At 36.2% G+C, this 20,580-nt stretch overlaps 1 protein-coding gene across 1 annotated transcript; it reads left to right on the top strand.

The window, feature by feature from the left end:
• Window positions 1-15,588: 15,588 nt before the first annotated feature.
• On the top strand, window positions 15,589-19,222 carry LOC125135922 (olfactory receptor 4F3/4F16/4F29-like; the record flags this gene model as incomplete). The annotated part of the gene is made up of 2 exons (XM_047796433.1): window positions 15,589-16,493; window positions 19,207-19,222. Coding segments are annotated over exons 1-2 (921 nt in total), but the record flags the coding sequence as incomplete, so codon positions are not given.
• Window positions 19,223-20,580: the final 1,358 nt, after the last annotated feature.

Genomic DNA, 20,580 nt, shown 5'->3' with positions numbered 1-20,580 from the left:
CACAGGTATTACATTTTACAGCAGATCTCTAGAACTTATTCATCTAGTATAACTGAAATTTTATACCCATTGGAAAACAATTCCCTATTTCCTAGCCTCTGGCAGCCACTATTGTGTTTTCTCCTTCTATAAGCTTGACTACTTTAGATACCTTATATATGCGTGGAATCATGTAGTATTTGTCCTTCCGTGAATGGCTATTTCACTTAACACAATGTCCTCCACTTTCATTCTTGCTGTGGGAAATTGTAGGTTTTCTTTCTTTTTAAGGCTGAATAATATCCCATTGAATGTAAAATCATTTTCTTTTTTAAATTGTAGTATAGTTGATTTACAATGTTATTAGTTTCAGGTGTATAGCAAAGTGATTCAGTTATGTATATGTACATATATACATTATATATACATATATATACATTATATATATTTATTCTTTTTCAGATTTTTTCCATTATAGCTTATTATGAGATACTGAATATAGTTTCCTGTGCTATACAATAAGTCCTTATTGTTTATTTTGTATGTAGTAGTGTGTATTTGTTAATTCTAAACTAATTTATCCCTCCCAAACTTTACCTTTTGGTAACCATGGTTTTTTTTTTTCTATAGGTCTGTTCTGTACTGTAAATAAGTTTATTTGTATTATTTTTTAAGATTCTACATATAAATGATATATGATTTTTGTCTTTATCTGGCTTACTTCACTTACTATGATAATCTCTAGGTCCATCCATGTTTCCGCAAGTGGCATTATTTCATTCTTTTGTATGGCTGAGTAATATTCCATTGTATACATTTACTTTATCCATTCATTTGTTGATGGTCATTTCTGTTGCTTCCATAGTTTAGCTATTGTAAATAGTGCTGTTATGAACATTGGGGTTCATATATGTTTTTGAATTTGGGTTTTCTCTGGATATATGCCTAGGAATGGATTGTTGAATCATATGGTAACATGGTTTTTAGCTTTTTAAGGACCCTCTCTGTTTTCCATAGTGGTTATGTCAATTTATATTGCTACCAAAAGTATAGGAGGGTTCCTTTTTCTACACACCCTCTTCAGTATTTATTATTTGTAGACTTTTTGATGATGGCTATTCTGACTGGTAAAATATCACATTTTCTTTATCCATTCATCTTTATCCATTCATCAGTGGACACTTGGGTTGTTTCCATATCTTGGCTATTGTGAATAATGCTGCAATAAACATGGGAGAGCAGATAACCTCTTTGAGATACTGATACAGTAGTTCTACTCATAATGTTTTGGGGAACTACCATACTGTTTTCCATAACAGCTGTACCAATCAATTTTCACACCAAGTGTCCAAAAGTTCCAATTTCTGCACATCCTCACAAATACTTGTTATTATTATTATTTTATAATAGCCACCCTAACAAGTATGAGGTATCTTATTGCAGCTTTAATTTGCATTTCCCTGATAATTATATTGAGCATCTTTTCATATACTTGTCAGCCTATGTATAATCTTGAGAAAAAAGAACAAGGTTGGAGATGTCACTTTTCCTGATTTCAAATTATATTACATAGATGCAGTAATTAAAACAGTATGGTACTGGCATAATGACAAATATATATATATATATAGACAAGCATGTATATCTATGGAAAAAAATAGAGAAACTCATGCACTATGGTCAACTGATCTTTGGGAAGAGTGGTAAGTATACACAATGGGGAAAGGATAGTCTCTTTAACAAATGGTGCTGGGAAAACTAAAAACTGCATATCCACATACCCCAAAAAACCCCCAAACCAAACTTGATCCCTAACTTACACAAAGTTCAATTTGATATAGATAAAGACTTAAGTGAAAACCCAAAGTAAAAAACTTATAGGAGAAAACATAGAGGAAAACCTTCTGGACATTGGTCTTGGGAATGACTTCCTGGATATAACGCCAAAAATATAGATAACAAAAGCAAAAGTAAGCAAGTGCAACTACATAAAACTAGACAGCTTCTACACAGCATTGTGAACAGTTAGCAGGGTGAAAAGGCAAGCTATGGAATGGGAGAAAATATTTGCAAACCATATGTCTGATAAGAAATTAATTTCCAAAATATATAAAGAACTCAAACAACTCAAGAGCAAAAACAAAAATAACTCAAAAATGGGCAAAGGAGGAGTTCCCCTCATGGCACAGTGGTTAATGAATCCGACTAGGAACCATGAGGTTATGGGTTTGATCCTTGGCCTTGCTCAGTGGGTCAGGGATCCAGCATTGCCGTGAGCTGTGGTGTAGGTCGCAGACATGGCTCGGATCCCGTGTTGCTGCCTGCGGCCCCTCGTGTAGGCCAGTGGCTATAGCTCTGATTAGACCCCTAGTCTGGGAACCTCCATACGGCCCTAGAAAAGACAAAAAAAAAAGACAAAAAAATGGGCAAAGGATTGAGCAGACATTTCTATAAAGATGACAAACAAATATATATATTTTTTTGTTTGATGAAGTTAACAAGAGGATTGTCTAGTTATTAGTCTTTTTATTTTTTAATTAAAAATTTTTTTATTGTTATTTCCCCAACACAATTTTTTTCCCACTGTACAGCATGGGGACCCAGTTACACATACGTGTATACATAATTTTTTCCCCTTTGTAGTGCTCTGTTGTAAGTATCTAGACATAGTTCTCAGTGCTACACAACAGGATCCCATTGTTAATCCATTCCGAAAGCAATAGTTTTCATCCATTAATCCCAAGCTCCCCATCCATCCTACTCCCTCCCTCTCTGCCTGGGGCAACTATAAGTCTGTTCTATCAGGTCCAATGATTTTCTTTTCTGTGGAAAGGTTCATTTGCACTGTATATTAGATACCAGATATGAGTGATATCATATGGTATTTGTCTTTCTCTTTCTGACTTACTCTACTCAGTATGAGAGTCTCTAGTTCCATCCATGTTGCTAAAAATGGCATTATTTTGGTCTTTTTTATGGCTGAGTAGTAGTCCATTGTGTATATATACCACATCTTCCCAATCCAATAGTTTGTTTTTTTTTTCACTTTAAAAGTTGTAATTATTATTTTTAATTTTTTTTATTTTTATTTTTTTCCAATCCAATAGTCTGCTGATGGGCATTTGGGTTGCTTCCATGTCTTGGCTATTGTGAATAGTGCTGCAATGAACATGCGGGTGCATGTGTCTTTTTCAAGGAAGTTTTGTCTAGATATATGCCCAAGAGTGGGATTGCTGGGACATATGGTAGTTCTATGTATAGATTTCTAAGGTATCTCCATACTGTTCTCCATAGTGGTTGTACCAGTTTACATTCCCACCAACAGTGTAAGGAGGGTTCCCTTTTCTCCACACCCCCTCCAGCATTCATTATTTGTGGACTTATTAATGATGGCCATTCTGACTGGTGTGAGGTGATGGTAGTTTTGACTTGCATTTCTCTAATAATCAGGGATTTGAGCATTTTTTCATGTGCTTGTTGTCCATCTGTACATCTTCCTTGGAAAAATGTCTATTCAGGTCTTTTGCCCATTTTTCCATTGGGTTGTTGGTTTTTTTGCTGTTGAGTTGTATAAGTTGTTTGTATATTTTAGAGATTAAGCTCTTGTCAGTTGCATCGTTTGAAACTATTTTCTCCCATTCTGTAAGTTGTCTTTTTTTTTTTTATGGTTTCCTTTGCTGTGCAAGAGCTTCTTAGTTTGATTAGGTCCCATTGGTTTAGTTTTGATTTTATTTCTGTTGCCTGGGGAAACTGATCTGAAAAAGCATTTGTAAGGTTGATGTTAGAGAATGTTTTGCCTATGTTCTCTTCCAGGAGTTTGATGGTGTCTTGTCTAACATTTAAGTCTTTAAGCCATTTTGAGTTCATTTTTGTGCGTGGTGTGAGGATATGTTCCAGTCTCATTGATTTACATGCAGCTGTCCAGGTTTCCCAGCAACACTTGCTGAAAAGACTGTTTTTTTTCCCATTTTACATTCTTGCCTCCTTTGTTGAAGATTAATTGACCATAGTTGCCTGGGTTTGTTTCTGAATTCTCTGTTCTGTTCCATTTGTCTGACTGTCTGTTTTGGTACCAGTACCACACTGTCTTAATTACTATGGTTTTGTAATATTGCCTGAAGTCTGGGAGAGTTATGCCTCCAGCTTGGTTTTTGTTTTTCAGGATTGCTTTGGCAATTTTGGGTCATTTGTGGTTCCATATAAGTTTTTGGATTGTTTGTTCTAGTTCAGTGAAAAATGTCATGGGTAATTTGATAGGGATTGCATTGACTCTGTAGATTGCTTTGGATAGCATGGCCATTTTTACAATATTAATTTTTCTACCCCAGGAGCATGGAATATCTTCCAATTTCTTTAAATCCTCTTTAATTTCCTTGATGAATGTTTTACAGTTCTCAGCATATAAGTCTTTCACCTCCTTGGTCAGGTTTATTCCCAGGTATTGATTTTTTTGGGGGTACAATTTTAAAAGGTATTGTATTTTTGTATTCCTTTTCTAATTGTTAGTATGCAGAAATGTGACTGATTTCTGAATGTTAATCTTGTATCCTGCTACTTTGCTGAATTTGTTGATCAGTTCAAGTGAATTTTGGGTTGAGTCCTTAGGGTTTTCTATATATAGTATCATGTCATCTGCATACAGTGACACGTCTACCTCTTCTCTTTCTATCTGGATACTTTTATTTCTTTTGTTTGTCTGAATGCTGTGCAATACTATGTTGCATAAAAGTAGTGAAAGTAGACAGCCTTGTCTTGTTACAGATTTTAGTGGGAAGGCTTTCAGCTTTTCTCCATTGAGTATTATATTTGTTATGGGTTTCTCATAAATAGCTTTGATTATGTTAAGGTATATTCCCTCTATAGCCACTTTGGTAAGAGTTTTGATCAGGAATGGATGTTGGACTTTGTCAAATGCTTTTTCTGCATCTACTGAGATGATCATGTGGTTTTTGAATTTTCTTTGTTTAATGTGGTGTATGACGTTGATTGATTCGCATATGTTGAACCATCCTTGTGCACCTGGGATGAATCCCACTTGGTCATGATGTATGATCTTTTCTATATGTTGTTGGATTTGATTGGCTAAGATTTTGTTGAAAAATTTTGCATCTGTATTCATTGAAGATATTGGCTGATAGTTTTCTTTTTCGGTGGTATTTTTATCTGGTTTTTGTATTAGGGTGATGGTGGCATCATTGAATGTCTTTGGGAATGTTCCTTCTTCAACATTTTGGAAAGGTTTAAGGAGGATTGGTATAAGTTCTTCTTTGTATGTTTGGAGGAATTCACCTGTGAAGCCATCTGGTCCTGGACTCTTAGGGAGTGTTTTTGTGACATAATCAATTTCATTTCCAGTGATTGGTCTGTTCAGTTGATCTATTTCTTCTTGATTCAGTTTTGGCAGGCTGTAAGTCTCTAGAAGGTTGCCCATTTTTTTCTAGGTTGTCAAATTTGTTGGCATACAAATGTTCATAGTACTCTCTTATGGTTTTTTTGTATTTCTGCCGTATGTGTTGTGATTTCTCCTTTTTCATTTCTTATTTTGTTTATTTGAGTTTTTTCTCTCCTCTTCTTGGTGAGTCTAGCCAGAGGTTTGTCAATTTTGTTTACCTTTTCAAAGAACTAGCTCTTGGTCTTATTGATTTCTTCTATTGTTTTTTTAAATCTCTATTTTATTGATTTCTTCTTTGATCTTTATGGTTTCCTTCCTTCTGCTGACTTTAGGTTTTGTTTGTTCTTTTTTTAATTCATTTAGGTGGTAGGTTAAGTTGTTGATTTGAGATTTTTCTTCTTTTTGCAGGAAGGCCTGAATTGCTATGAATTTCCCTCTGAGCACTGCTTTTGTGGCATCCCGTAGATTTTGAGAGGTTGTGTCTTCATTATCATTTGTCTCAAGGTATTTTTTAATTTCCTTCTTTATTTCCTCATTGACCCATTGGTTTTTTAGTAGTGTGTTGTTTAGTCTCCATTTTGTTAGATTTTTTCTCATTTCTTTTCCTATGGTTGATTTCTACTTTCATGCCATTGTAGTCAGAGAAGATACTTGAAATAATTTCTATACTCTTAAATTTGTAGAGGTTAGCTTTATGCTTCAGTACATGATCAATCCTTGAGAATGTTCCATGTGCACTTGAGAAGAATGTATATTCTGATATTTTTGGATGTAATGTCCTGAAAATTTTGATTAAGTCCAACTTTTCTATTGTGTCATTTAGGATCTCTGTTGTCTTACCAATTTTCTGTCTAGCGGATCTGTCCATTGATGTGAGTGGGGTGTTAAAGTCTACTATTACTGTAGTCCCATCAATTTCTCTTTTTATGTCTGTCAGTTTTTGTTGTAGGTATCTGGGTGCTCTGGAATTTTTTTTTAGTGGCTGCACCTGGGCCAGGGATTGAATCTGAGCAGCAGCTGTGACCTATGCTATAGCTGCAGGACCACTGGATCCTTAACTCACTGTTCTGGGCTGGGGATTGAACCTGCACCTCTGCAGCAACCCAAACCATTCCAGGCAGATTATCTCTCTTTTTTTTGGTCTTTTTGTCTTTTTAGGGCTGCTCCCGAGGTGCATGGAGGTTCCCAGTCTAAGAGTCCAATCAGAGCTCTAGCTGCTGGCCTATGCCAGAGCCAGAGCAATGCCAGATCCAAGCCATGTCTGTGATCTACACCATAGCTCGCAGCAATGCCAGATCCTTAACCCACTGGGCGAGACCAGGGATCAATCCTGTATCCTCATGGATGCTAGTCAGGTTCGCTAACTGCTGAGTCATGATGGGAACTCCTCCAGTCAGATTCTTTTCTTTTTTTTTTTTTTGTCTTTTTGCTATTTCTTGGGCCACTCCCACGGCATATGGAGGTTCCCAGGCTAGGGGTCCAATCAGAGTTGTAGTCTCCGACCTATGCCAGAGCCACAGCAACGCGGGATCCGAGCCGCGTCTGCAACCTACACCACAGCTCACGGCAACGCCGGATCGTCAACCCACTGAGCAAGTGCAGGGACCCAACCTGCAACCTCATGGTTCCTAGTCGGATTCGTTAACCACTGCACCAAGACGGGAACTCCCTCCAGTCAGATTCTTAATCCACTGTACCTTGGCAGGTACTTCAGGAAATGTATTTACTCAATTTTTGCTTTATATGTTTTGAGACTATAATATTAGTTTCATACAAATTTAAAATGTTTCCAGTGAATTGAACCTTTTTTGATATATCATTTTCCTATTATTTTATTTTCATCTTTTCTTGACTTATGTGTCTTTAGGTAGTGTCTTACAAATAGCACATAGATGCATTTTTGAAGTCTATTTTTATCTTCTCTACAAATATGTAAAGCTCAAACAATAGCTTTAAATCACTGAATTCTTATATACATCAGCTGATTATAGGTAGAGGCCATGTTTATGAGGAATGAACCATTTGGACATATTGATTAATTGTATAAATTATTCTAAGCTATATCAGAAAAAATTATTCAAGCATTTTAAAATAAATATTGACCATTTGCTTTGTATGAGCACAATTGCTGTTTGTTTTTAGTGATCAGGTTATGGCAAGGTGGTGTTGGAACTATTTGTAATTCTTTATTAGAGTTAATATGAAGCAATAAACCCAAAGAAGAATGATAATAATAGTAGCAGAGAAAAAGATAATAGGATAATAAAAGAAAAGTATAAGAACATATTATATAAAATGTGGTGAAGGAAGGCTATATATATGGAAAAGATAAACACACACACACACACACACACACACACACACACACACACCCCTTCTGGCATAACAATTTCTCTTATACTTGAGTAATTAACATTTTATGACTTGATAGCACTCTGGTGAAAAATTTTTGTAGTCCAAGGTCCTGGATTTTGAGTCTCAGGGGACTGAAAAGCATCTAGAAAGCCACAATTGCTTAAGTAAGAGATAACTTTATGTTCTATGGTTTCTCATTTGCTGTTACCTCCTTGTTCTTATTGAAGAGAGTGTTTCATTAGTATTAGAGTAGAACAATATTCCTTTCCTTTCCTGCTGATTCTCAAACAATCTAAAGTGTTAGGTTTTGTAGTCAGTTAATTCTGTTGACTCATTTTAAAGCAAAAGAAATTTCTACACATCATTCTAAGGCATCATTAAATCTAGTACCAAGAAGCTACCGTCTTTCTTCTGTTCTTTTGTTCTCTTTGTTTCCTGGGTGAAAATCAGTATGGACTGAGGCATAATTCCCAGGAAAATCCAATCAATGAGGATTTCTGGCTATTCCCAAGACTCACACAAACATTTGGTCACCAAATGCTAATTAGATTTTTTTTAAGTTGATAAAAACAATATTACACCCTTTGTTTTGAGAAGGTTATAATCTCAGTCAGAATGTGAAATTTCCATTTCCTGAACCTAGAAAAATGTCCCTATTTCCAGCATGATCATGTAAAATGTATGTACAACAAATGCTTCACTGTTTAGGAGAGAGAAAATTAATCTGATCTATCCTTGGGTCTCTTTCCAATGATTGCTTGGTAATTTTTTCCCCTCATAACTTAATCTATAGTTTAACTGTTATTTGACATATTTGTTTTATGTATTCTGAGAAAGGCACAAAAAGAAGTATCAAGATGAATAAAACCGCGGCTCTTGTTAAGGGTTTGGGCGAAGATTTTTTGGAGGAGATAGCACTTAGCTGGATGGTGAATGAAGGCTGGGATTTTGACCAGAAGAGGGTGTCCCAGGGAGGAGGAAAAGCATGACATTTTCATTTTCTCTATTTACCTTTCCTTTCTATTTCTCTATGTTGTATTTCCTTTTAGTTTTTCATAGCAGATGAATTCCTAAGTGATGTTTTCAGTTTCTGTCTTTTACAAACTTTCAATTCCTGTCATTTGGATCTTAGAATCTATCAGACTAATTCTTATTTTTCTCTTTTAGAAATTATAGCTTTTATATAATGGAATCTTCATCTTCTCAGACAATTTGGAGGGAATTGATCTGTCTAAGGGGAATAGATTCTTTGGTCTAATTCAGGTAAGGAAGAGTTCTGGTTCTTATTGCCTTTCTTTGCAAATAGGATTAATGGTATCTTTATTACTAGATATGAATAATTTCTAGGGCTCAGGAAATATTCATTTGTGTTGTTTTTGACACAACGTGGATGAGGCAGACGGTGGAATGCAGTAAACTATAATTCTCATTCACCATAGGGAACTAAGAATATCAAGTATAGGCAACATATAAGAAGCTGAGTGTCAAGATGTTGATGTCTCTTTCTGGTGTGCAAGACCCAGGTTAAAGATGGGAGAACTGTAGCAGCCTGGAATGCTCAGGAAGCATGATGTAATTAGGAACATACATAACTGAAATAAAAATATTACGCAAGTTATTAAATTTGGGTTTTATATTAACGTAGGTAACTGCATTGATTTTTTTCCCCCTCAAACTTCATGTAGAAGTAGTTCAACATATAAATGGTTTAATTGAAAAGGATCTAGAAAAGATGCTTTGGAGGCTAGGAACTTAGAAGAGACTGGTCCTTATTTTCTTATCTGTGAAATATGAATCATATTCCTCTTTCTTATTCTCTTCCCTGCTATTGTGCAACAAAAGATATGAAAGATTTTTAGAAGCTATAAGCTTTTAGAAAGGAAATTAATATTATAAATTTTGATATTTGCACACTGTAGGAAATTATCAATGAGATTAAAAAATAATAGCATTTATGGTAGGACACAACTTGAAGAAATGTCTTAGTTGAAATCATGTGAAAGAATAGGGACATTCTCAGTTTAAATGCATTTATAACATATGATTTATCATGAGAAATAAAAATATTCTTACCTATAGCATTTTATTTCCAGAGGGTATAGTATAGATATAATATATGTAATATTATATAACATGTAATATTAATGTATTAATGTTTTCTAAAACCAATATGAGATCAGAATAAATAAAAGTATGACCTGCAAGATTCAGGAAATAATTATATTTATTGATTAGGTAGACTATTATTAATGTTTATAGCCAAGATTCATGAACACATTAAGAAAATAGAAATGATGTGTAGATAATGAAGAGAATCAAAGAACTGCTAACGTGTTAAAAAAGGAGTTGAGAAAAGAAAAGTGTTTATCCTGGATATCATAAGATTAAGCAGAGGTGTAATAGTTTTAAAAAATTATGTTGCTGGAGTTCCCATCATGGCACGGTGGTTAATGAATCCAACTAGGAACCATGAGGTTGCGGGTTCCATCCCTGGCCTTGCTCAGTGGGTTAAGGATCCTGCGTTGCTGTGGCTGTGGCATAGGCCGGCAGCTACAGCTCTGATTCAGCCCTTAGCCTGGGAACCTCCATATGGTGCAGGAGCGGCCCAAGAAATGGCAAAAAGACAAAAAAAATTATGTCAATGACCAAAAGATTTAGTTTATGAATCCTCTGGCATTTTTCATGTGTATAAAAGATCAGTATCTGGTGAGTAATAATAATTTCTATCTCTAACGAGTTTTCAGCAGAAGTAAATGGTCTAAAATGATCATCCTAAATAATTTCTGAGGGTTTGGAGAAAACCACTTATTAAAACCCTCAAAAGGATGTCCAAAGTGAATTTTAAGATTTACACATTTGCAGATACTTAAAGTTAAGCTGTACATTGTGTATGTAGCTTTGACCTGCCCTTTGGCCTTTAAGCTACAAGGATTTGGGTCCTTCCTTATGTTAATGGCTCTAGTAATAATTTTTTTCTATTGTGCCTGCATAAGAATGCCTAGAAAAGGAGAATATTAAGTAAGATGGTCTTGCTGAGCTATCTGAAAGTGAATATTTCAGAATAAAGTTATATTAGCATTAGATTTTTTTTATTGTTATTTCCCCCAACACACTTTCTTTCCACTGTACAGCATGGGGACCCAGTTACACATACATGTATACATAATTTCTTTCCCATTGTCGTGCTGTGTTGTAAGTATCTAGACATAGTTGGATCTGAGCCTTTGGATCACTTACTTTTTCCTTATGAATATTTTTGTGTGTTCAATGAACAGAAATGTCTCCAGCTCATGTAATAGGAATGACCTTTGATCTTTTTTGTCAAATATAGACAAGACACACAAAAATAAATCTATTTCTTCTCCAAAGGAGTAACAATTCCACCTTCAGTAATGTCCACACTGCTCCTTATTTGCTACATCTAGTTATTCTCAGTCTTTCATCTGAATACTCCTCTTTTGTCTAGTCTTTTTAATTTTTTAAAAACTGAAGTACAATTGACATGTAACATTACATTAGTTTCAGGTGTACAACATCATGGGAACTTAAGTCTGTAAGGATTTAAGTCCTTCCCTATGTTAATGACTAGTTAGAATTCTTATTTGAGGAGTAATGTTCTTTAGGTTCATCCTGAGAATAGATAATACCAACAGGGAGAGAGTTGACAAAGTCTTTGCAAAGCCTATTAACTACAATATTTCTCAGAAAGCAGGAAAGGGTGAACAGCATAAGATGGTGCAGAGACATCAGAAGGATAGAGATTTAGTTACTCTGAGGTATTTGGTGATCTTCATGAGACCCGTCTTAATAAGGTGGAGGGATAACTATCAGGCTGCAAGGAAATAAGGAGGTGGCCCTCAATGGGCAATAGAGCAGACAGTGTTAAGGGGGAACAAATGATGAAACTAGAAGCACAGGATGATGCTTCTTTCTATGGAAAGATGGTATGGAGCCAAGTTATAGCAGCACATTATAAATTAGGAATTTGTACTTTTAAAGGCAATGAGAACCATTGGACATTCTGGATGGTGGTAGTTATATAGTCAAAGTGCTACTTTGAAAAAGTACTTTGAAAAAAAATACTTTGGAAAAGTCATCTGATGGCCATACTCAGGTTAGATGAGGAGAGATTGATTTTCTTGTATGGTAGGATTTTAGTGATGATTAGTGAAAGCAAATGAAGATATGAGAAGAATGGATGAGATGCTTGCAGTATTACAATATATCTGGAGGAAAAGATGAACTGGAGAGATGATTATTAGTTTTGTTGTAGTCATGTGAAATTTCACTAATGTATAAGCACCTAGGTGATAGAATGTAGTGGGCTGTGGGAAATATGACCATGCAGTTTAGAACAGAACTAGGGGATGAATGACCTACCTCCTCAGATTCAAATAGCATTTTTATGATGGAAAAACTGCTAATTTTCATATATATTTCTTTTCACATAGTGGTCATGATTTGGGGGAAGGAATAATTAGAATACAGAGAAAGCCCATTAGGTAAAGATAAAAAGATAAGATCTTAAATAATGTTATTATTTATATAGTGAACAAGTGATGAAAAACCAGGGAAAGACAAAAGGAGCAGTTTGAGAATTAGTTCTACCAGTAGAGTTTAGTGCCACAAAAGATGATTATAATAGTATCTCCACGGCTAACAGTTACTGAGTTCTTGCTTTGTGTCAAACTGCTCTTTTTTTTTTTTTGTGGGTCATTTTTTTTTCTTTTTCTTTTTTTTATTATTCAATGAATTTATTACATTTATAGTTGTACAATGATCATCACAATCCAATTTTATAGGATTTTCATCCCACAACTCCAGTGCATCCCCCACCCCTTGAACTGTCTCCTTTGGAAACCATAAGTTTTTCAAAGTCTGTGAGTCAGTATCTGTTCTGCAAAGAAGTTCATTGTGTCCTTTTTTCAGATTCCACATGTCAGTGAAAGCATTTGATGTTGGTGTCTCATTGTCTGACTGACTTTACTTAGCATGATAATTTCTAGGTCCATCCATGTTGCTAAAAATGCCAGTATTTCATTCCTTTTAATGGCTGAGTAATATTCCATTGTGTATATGTACCACATCTTCTTGATCCACTCCTCTGTCGATGGACTTTTAGGTTGTTTCCATGTCTTGGCTATTGCAAACAGTGCTGCAATGAACATTGGAGTACATGTGTCTTTGCGAGTCATGGTTTTCTTAGGATAGATGCCCAGGAGTGGGATTGCTGGATCAAATAGTAGTTCTATGTTTAGTTTTCTGAGGAATCTCCATCCTGTTTTCCACAGAGGTTGCACCAACTTACAATCCCACCAACAGTGTAACAGGGTTCCTTTTTTCCACGCCCTCTCTAGGACTTAATGTTTGTAGACTTTTTGATGATGGCCATTCTGGCTGGTGTAAGGTGGTACCTCATAGTGGTTTTGATTTGCATTTCTCTAATGATGAATGATATTGAACATCTTTTCATGTGTTTTTTGGCCATCTGTATGTCTTCTTTGGAGAACTGTCTGTTTAGGTCTTCTGCCCATTTTTTGATGGGTTGTTTGGTTTCTTGGTATGGAGCTGCAGAATGTGTTTATAAATTTTGGAGATAAATCCCTTGTCAGTCGATTCATTTGCAAAGATTTTCTCCCATTCTGTGGGTTGTCTTTTCATTTTGTTTAGGGTTTCCTTTGCTGTGCAGAAACTTTTAAGTTTAATTAGGTCTCATTTGTTTACTTTTGTTTTTACTGTCACTACTCTAAGAGGTGGATCTGAGAAGATGCAGCTGTTGTTTATGTGGGAGAGCATTTGGCCTATGTTTTCCTCTAAGAGTTTTATAGTGTCTGGTCTTCTATCTAGGTCTTTAATCCATTTGGAGTTTATTTTTGTGTATGGTGTTAGGGAGTGCTCTAATTTCATTCTTTTCCATGTGGCTGTCCAGATTTCCCAGCACCACTTATTGAACAGGCTGCCTTTTCTCCATTGTATATTCTCACCTCCTTTGTCATAGATTAGTTGACTGTAGGTGTGCGGGTTTAATTCTGGTCTTTCTCTCCTGTTCCACTGATCTTTATTTCTGTCTTTGTGCCAGTACTATATGGTTTTGATTATTGTTGCTTTGTAGTATAGTCTGAAGTCTGGGAGCCTGATTCCTCCAGCTCCATTTTTCTTTTTCAGGATGTCTTTGGCTTTTCTGGATCTTCTGTGCTTCCAAACAAACATTAAAATATTTTGTTTGAGTTCTGTGAAAAACGACCTTGGTAATTTGATAGGGATTGCATTGAATCTGTAGATTGCCTTGGGTAGTAATAGTCATTTTGATAATATTGACTCTTCCAATCTAACAGCATGGTATGTCTTTCCAAATATTTGTGTCCTCTTTGATTTCTTTCATCAGTGTCTTATGGTTTTCAGAGTACAGGTCTTTTGTCTCTTTAAGTAGGTTTACTCCTAGTTATTTTATTCGTTTGGATGCGATGGTAAATGGGATTGCCTGCCTAATTTCTCTTTCTGATATTTGATTGTTAGCATATAGAAATGCCATCAATTTCTGTGTATTAATTTTGTATCCTGCGACTTTGCCAAAGTCATGGATGAGCTCTAACAGTATTCTGGTAGAGTCTTTAGGATTCTCTAGGTATAGTATCATGTCATCTGCAATTAATGATAGTTTTACTTCTTCCTTTCCAATTTGGATTCCTTTTATTTCTTTTACTTCTCTGATTGCCATGGCTAGGACTTCCAAAACTATGTTGAATAGTAGTGGCGAGAGTGGACATCCTTGTCTTGTTCCTGATCTCAGCAGGAATTCTTTCAGCTTTTCACCATTGGAAATGATGTTAGTTGTTGGTTTGTCACATATGGGCCTTTATTATGTTGAGGTAGGTTCCCGCTATGCCCATTTTCTGAAGGTTTTTTTTTTTTCATCAGAAATTGGTGTTGGATTTTGTCAAAGGCTTTTTCTGTGCTAACTTCTTTTCTTACAACAGTTTTCGAGGCCAGACTATTTTCACTTCAGTTTAACATCTGAGTAAACTTAGACACAGTATGATTAAGTAACTTGTCTAAGATCAGTGTAAGCAGTAGGGCAAGTAGGTGAGTCAAGTTTAAATCCAGCAGTCTGGTTTGTGATTCCTCATTTTTAACTAACATTTTACGTCTATCTCTCCAGACCATTAAACTTAAGAAGGAAAATGAATAAACTGTTTAAATAAACTACATAATATGCACATTTTTATATTTGGGAAGATTAATAGGGTTGGACTTATTTTATTTATTTTTTGGTCTCTATTTCCTGATACATCTCTCTTTAAATTCTTATGTGCCTTTGTCTATATTTTCTTTTTATTTCTTTCACTTTTTTGGGCCACACCTGTGGCATATGGAAGTTCCCAGGCTAGGAGTCGAATTGGATCTACAGCTGCCAGCTATGCCACAGCCACAGCAACGTGGGATCTTAGCCTCATCTGCGACCTACACCATAGCTCGTCACAACGCCAGATCCCTGACCCACTGAGCGAGGCCAGGGATTGAACCTACATCCTCATGGATACTAGTCAGATTCGTTACCTCTGAGCCATGGTGGGAACCCCCTACATTTTATTTTCTTGATCATACACTAAAGCCCAAACTCAATTTAGGGCACATGATTTAATGATACCAAAGATGTAGGCATGGAAAATTTTGGATTCTGGCTCTTTGTGATTCTTATACTATGCCATCTCTAAGTAACTGTGTACAGTGGCAGAGTGATCTTTAGTTTTTGACATCTGTGCAATGCTATAGCTGGAAATCTCCTCTCAACTTATGAATTCTGTTTTTCTCCCTGTTATGGTCCTCAGGTAACTTCTTGGTCAGCCTTGCATATGAAGTTGATGGATGGAGGAAACCACTCAGTGGTGTCTGAATTTTTGTTGCTGGGGCTCACCACTTCTTGGGAGATCCAGATTCTTCTTTTTCTGTTTTTCACAATATTTTATATAGCAAGTATGCTAGGAAACATTCTCATTGTGCTCACAATCATCTTCTCAGATCATCATTTACATTCCCCCATGTACTGTTTGTTGGCAAATCTCTCCTTCATTGACACAGGTGTTTCCAGCACTGCAACCCCAAAGATGATTTTTGACCTTTTCAGAAAACATAAAGTCATCTCCTTGAAGGGGTGCATAACTCAGATGTTCTTTATTCACACTGTTGGTGGTACAGAAATGGTACTTCTCATAGTCATGGCTTATGACAGATATGTTGCTATCTGTAAGCCCCTCCACTACCTGACCATCATGAGCCTAAGAATGTGCATTTCTCTTTCGGCTATTGCTTGGACCATTGGACTCATCCACTCTATGGCTCAACTGGCTTTTGTTGTAAATTTACCCTTTTGTGGTCCCAACAAAATGGATAGCTTTTATTGTGATTTTTCTCGGTTCATCAAACTTGCATGCACAGACACATACAGACTGGAGTTTTTGGTCACTGCCAATAGTGGTTTCATCTCCATCGGCACCTTCTTTATCTTGATTATATCTTACATCTTCATCCTGGTCACGGTTCGCAAACACACTTCAAGTGGTTCATCCAAGGCCCTCTCCACTCTCTCGGCTCACATCACTGTGGTGGTCTTTTTCTTTGGTCCTTGTATTATTGTCTACGTGTGGCCATTCCCTACTTTACCCATAGATAAGTTTTTAGCCATCTTTGATACTCTTATTACTCCTTTTATGAATCCTATTATCTATACATTTAGAAATAAGGAGATGAAGGTGGCAATGAGGAGACTGTTTGGTAAGGTTTTAAGTTTCAAAAAGAGGTATTTAACACACAATACAAGAAATTCAGATTCATCTTGACTATTCTTGGAAAACTAACCTCTTTATATTTTTCACAAATCTTTTTCAGTATAGTTGATGATTTCAGTATTCACTGTGAAAGCATTTTTCAAAGACTCTGTTCTGAGCTGGTCAGTTTTTTTAAAATAAAGTCCCTTGCTCTAAGCAACCTAAAATGTTAGGGAGGAGTGAATTCAGCATTGGAATGTAATATCTTTCTCAGTTACTACTGAAGATCTTGGTAAAGGCTGAAATCTTGCATACTGGGCACATTTTCTTCCTTCCTTCCTTCCCTCCTTCGTTCCTTTTTCCTTTCTCCCCCCCCTTCTTTTTTTTTAAAGGGCTGCATACGTGGTACATGGAAGTTCCCAGGCTAGGGGTCGAATTGGAGCTGCAGCTGCCGCCCTCCACCATAGCCATGGCAACGCCAGATCTGAGAAGTGTCTGTGACCTACATCGCTGCTCGCAGCAATGCCATATCCTTTAACCCACTGAGCAAGGGCAGGGATCGAACCCTCATCCTCATGGATACTAGTTGGGTTCTTAACCTGCTGAGCCACGACAGGAACTCCACACATTTTCCATTAAAATAAAATGCTGGGAGTTCTCATTATGGCTCAGCATGTTAAGGACCCAATGTTGTCTCTGTGAGGATGTGATCTGATCCCTGGTCTCACTCAGTGGGGTAAGGATCTGGTGTTGTCACAAGCTGAGGTGTAGTTTGCAGAGGTGGCTCTGATCCTGTGTTGCTGTGGCTGTGGTGTAGGTCTGCAGCTGAATCTGATTTGATGCTGATTCTAGGAATTTCCATATGCCACAGGTCTGGCTATAAAAGAAAATGTTGGATACTCTTCTCTTTGGTAGTGACTCTCAAAGACCCCTCTTCTAACATACATAGGTACCAATATTCAAGCTCACTTAGTTTCTCAGTGTCTGTATACCTTGAAGAATAAACAAAATTAAGAAAATTGCCCAGGCACTTTTGAGAATATGAAGCTTCTAACATCTGGATTTGGCCATACACACCCCAATTTACTTAATACTAAGGTTTTTAGATTTAGTTAGGATTGGAAGGTGAAATTGGAATAACTAATAGAATGATAATACAGACGACATTAATATTGTTAAATAGTCAACTATTTTGAGACCAGATGATGTAAATTCCTATACTCTCCAGTGCATATAATTATGTCTTATCCCAATTATTTCCTAAACAATAGTCACTATTTTTATATGGCAAAGACAACTATGTGAATATTAAAAGATTATAAATGGATTGAATATTTTGCAAATAAAAATAGGCAACACTGAATAGAAATATAAGAGATTTCTATATTATGAGAACCAGGTTAATAACTAAATAAAAAACAAATATGAAGTGTAGAAATTACAAGAGAAAATTTATTACAAAACTGTATAAATGAAGAGATATAAAAGCAATAGTTAAGAAATGTATTAAACTTCCCAATGTGGTAAAATATATTATTTAAAATGTATTAAACTTCCCAATGTGGTAAAATATATTATTTAAAACACTGATCAGGGGAGTTCCCATCGTGGCTCAGGAGAAATGAATCTGATTAGCATTCATGAGGTTGCAGGTTCAATCCCTGCCCTTGCTCAGTGGGTTAAGGATCTGGCATTGCCATGAGCTGTGGTGTATGTCGCAGATGCAGCTCAGATATGGCATTGTTGTGACTGTGGTGTAGGACAGTGGCTACAGCTCTGATTTGACCCTTAGCTTGGGAACCTCCATATGTCGTGGGTGAGGCCCTAAAATAAAAAACTGTTTGGAAATAGTGTAAATAATTTACTCAAAAGTATATCACTGTTTTTTTTACAGAAAGTTTTACAAATTATTTAATTGAAGTAGATATTGAATATTTACAATATTGTGTTAGTTACAGATGTATAGAATAGTAATTTTTTTAGATTATATTCCATTGAAGGTCATTATAAGATATGGGGTATAATTCCTTGTACTATACAGTAAATTCTTGTTGCTTATCTATTTTGTATATAGTGGTTTGTATCTGTTAATCTCATACTCCTAATTTATCCCTCCCCACCTACATCCTTTTCCCCTTTGGTAACCTTGAGTTTGTTTTCTATGTCTGTGAGTCTGTTTCTGTTTTGTATATAGATTCATTTATACTATTTCTTAGATTTCACATATAAGTGATATCATGTAGTACTTATTTTTCCCTGTCTTACTAATTTCACTTAGCATAATATCCCCCAAGTCCATCCATGTGGTTGTAAGTGACAAAATTCTGTTTTTCTTTTTTTGTTATGGCTAAGGAGCATTCCATTGTATGTATGTGTATATCTATATCTATATATCACATTTTCTGTGTCCATTCATGTCCTGATGGACACTTAGGTTGCTTCCCTATTGTGGCAACTGTAAATGAACACTGGGGTTCATGTACCTTTTAAAATTGGTGCTCTTGTTTTTTTTTTTTTTTTTTGATATATACCAGGACTGGAATTGCTCGGTCATATGGTAGTTCTATTTTTATTTTTGAGTAACCTCCATACTGTTTTCCACAGTGGCTGTACTAATTTATGTTTCCACCAACAGTGTACAAAGGTTCCCTTTTCTTGATATTCTCATCAGCATTTGTTATTTTTGGTCTTTTTGAATGCTAGCCATTCTGACAGGTGTAGTGAGGTGATATCATATTGTGGTTTTGATCTTCTTTTCTTCTGTGGTTTTGAGCATCTTTTCATGTTCCTGTTGGCCATGTGTATTTCTTTTAGGTCTTTCTATCATTCAGGTCTTCTGCCCAGTTTTTGGACTTTTTTTTTTTTTTAATCTTGAGTTGTATGAGCTGTTTGTATTTTTTTTTTGATATTAGCCACTTGTTGGTCGCATCATTTGCAAATACTTTTCTCTCATTCTACAGGATTTTTCCTTTCATTGATCAAGGTTTCTTTTGTTGTCTTACTGTTCTGTGTTACCAAATGAATAGGGCCAGGTGTTGAGTGAAGTCATTATTATTTGCTCATAGGTTAGGCAACTTGTTATGAAACTGACCTGCCATCCATGAGAATCTGAATAATAGCAGCAGCAATAAATTATTAGTAAAGGATAGGAAGAATAATGTTTGGGGCTCAAATGAATGCTTTTGACAAATTTCCACACTCCTCTCTGCACAAATTTACCAGTGAATTGCAGCTAAAAGATTAGATCCTCTCAAGCTTGGGGAAAGATATCTTCCCAGGCTAGGGCTTGAATCTGAGCTGTAGACGCCAGCCTACACCACAGCTATAGCAACATGAGATTCCAGCCACATCTGTGACCTACATCACAGCTCACCACAATGCTGGATCCTTAACCCACTGAGCGAGGCCAGGGATCAAACCTGCATCCTCATGGATGCTAGTCAGGTTCATTAACCACTGAGCCACGACGGCAACTCCTGTAATTCTTATCTTTATGCATTGAACATTTTCATCCTATTTTTCCTTTGTCTTTTTTTTTGTTTTTTCTAGGGCTGCACCAATGGCATATGGAGGTTCCCAGGCTAGGGGTCTAATTGGAGCTGTAGCTGCCAGCTTAAACCATAGCCACAGCAATGCAGGATCTGAGCCACACCTGCAACCTACATCACAGCTCACGGCAACGCTGGATCCTTAACCCACTGAGTGAGGTCAGTGATCGAACCTGCAACCTCGTGGTTCCTAGTCAGATTCATTAACCACTGAGACATGATGGGAACTCCTCATCCTATTTTTTAAATCGAGGTATAACTGACATATGACAGTACATTAGTTTTAGGTGTAGAACATAGTGATTTGCTACTTGTATATATTACGAAATGATCACCACAACCTAGTTAGCACTCATCACCACACATTGTTAAATCCACATCCACAAGGGCTGACTTAGTCTATAACTGGAAGTTTGAACCCATGTTTTTGAACCAGCTTTCCTTTGGTGTATATGTGTTAGTCATCATATTTTACTAATAGGAAGCTTGCTATCATACATTGTTGTATATTTCTGATTATTTTCTTAGAATAAAATAGTAT

Source organism: Phacochoerus africanus, chromosome 9 (genome assembly GCF_016906955.1).
Source record: "Phacochoerus africanus isolate WHEZ1 chromosome 9, ROS_Pafr_v1, whole genome shotgun sequence".
NCBI classification, from domain to species: Eukaryota; Metazoa; Chordata; class Mammalia; order Artiodactyla; family Suidae; genus Phacochoerus; species Phacochoerus africanus.
Note: the sequence above shows the minus strand (reverse complement) of the source record. Positions and strands in the feature narration are given on the sequence as shown.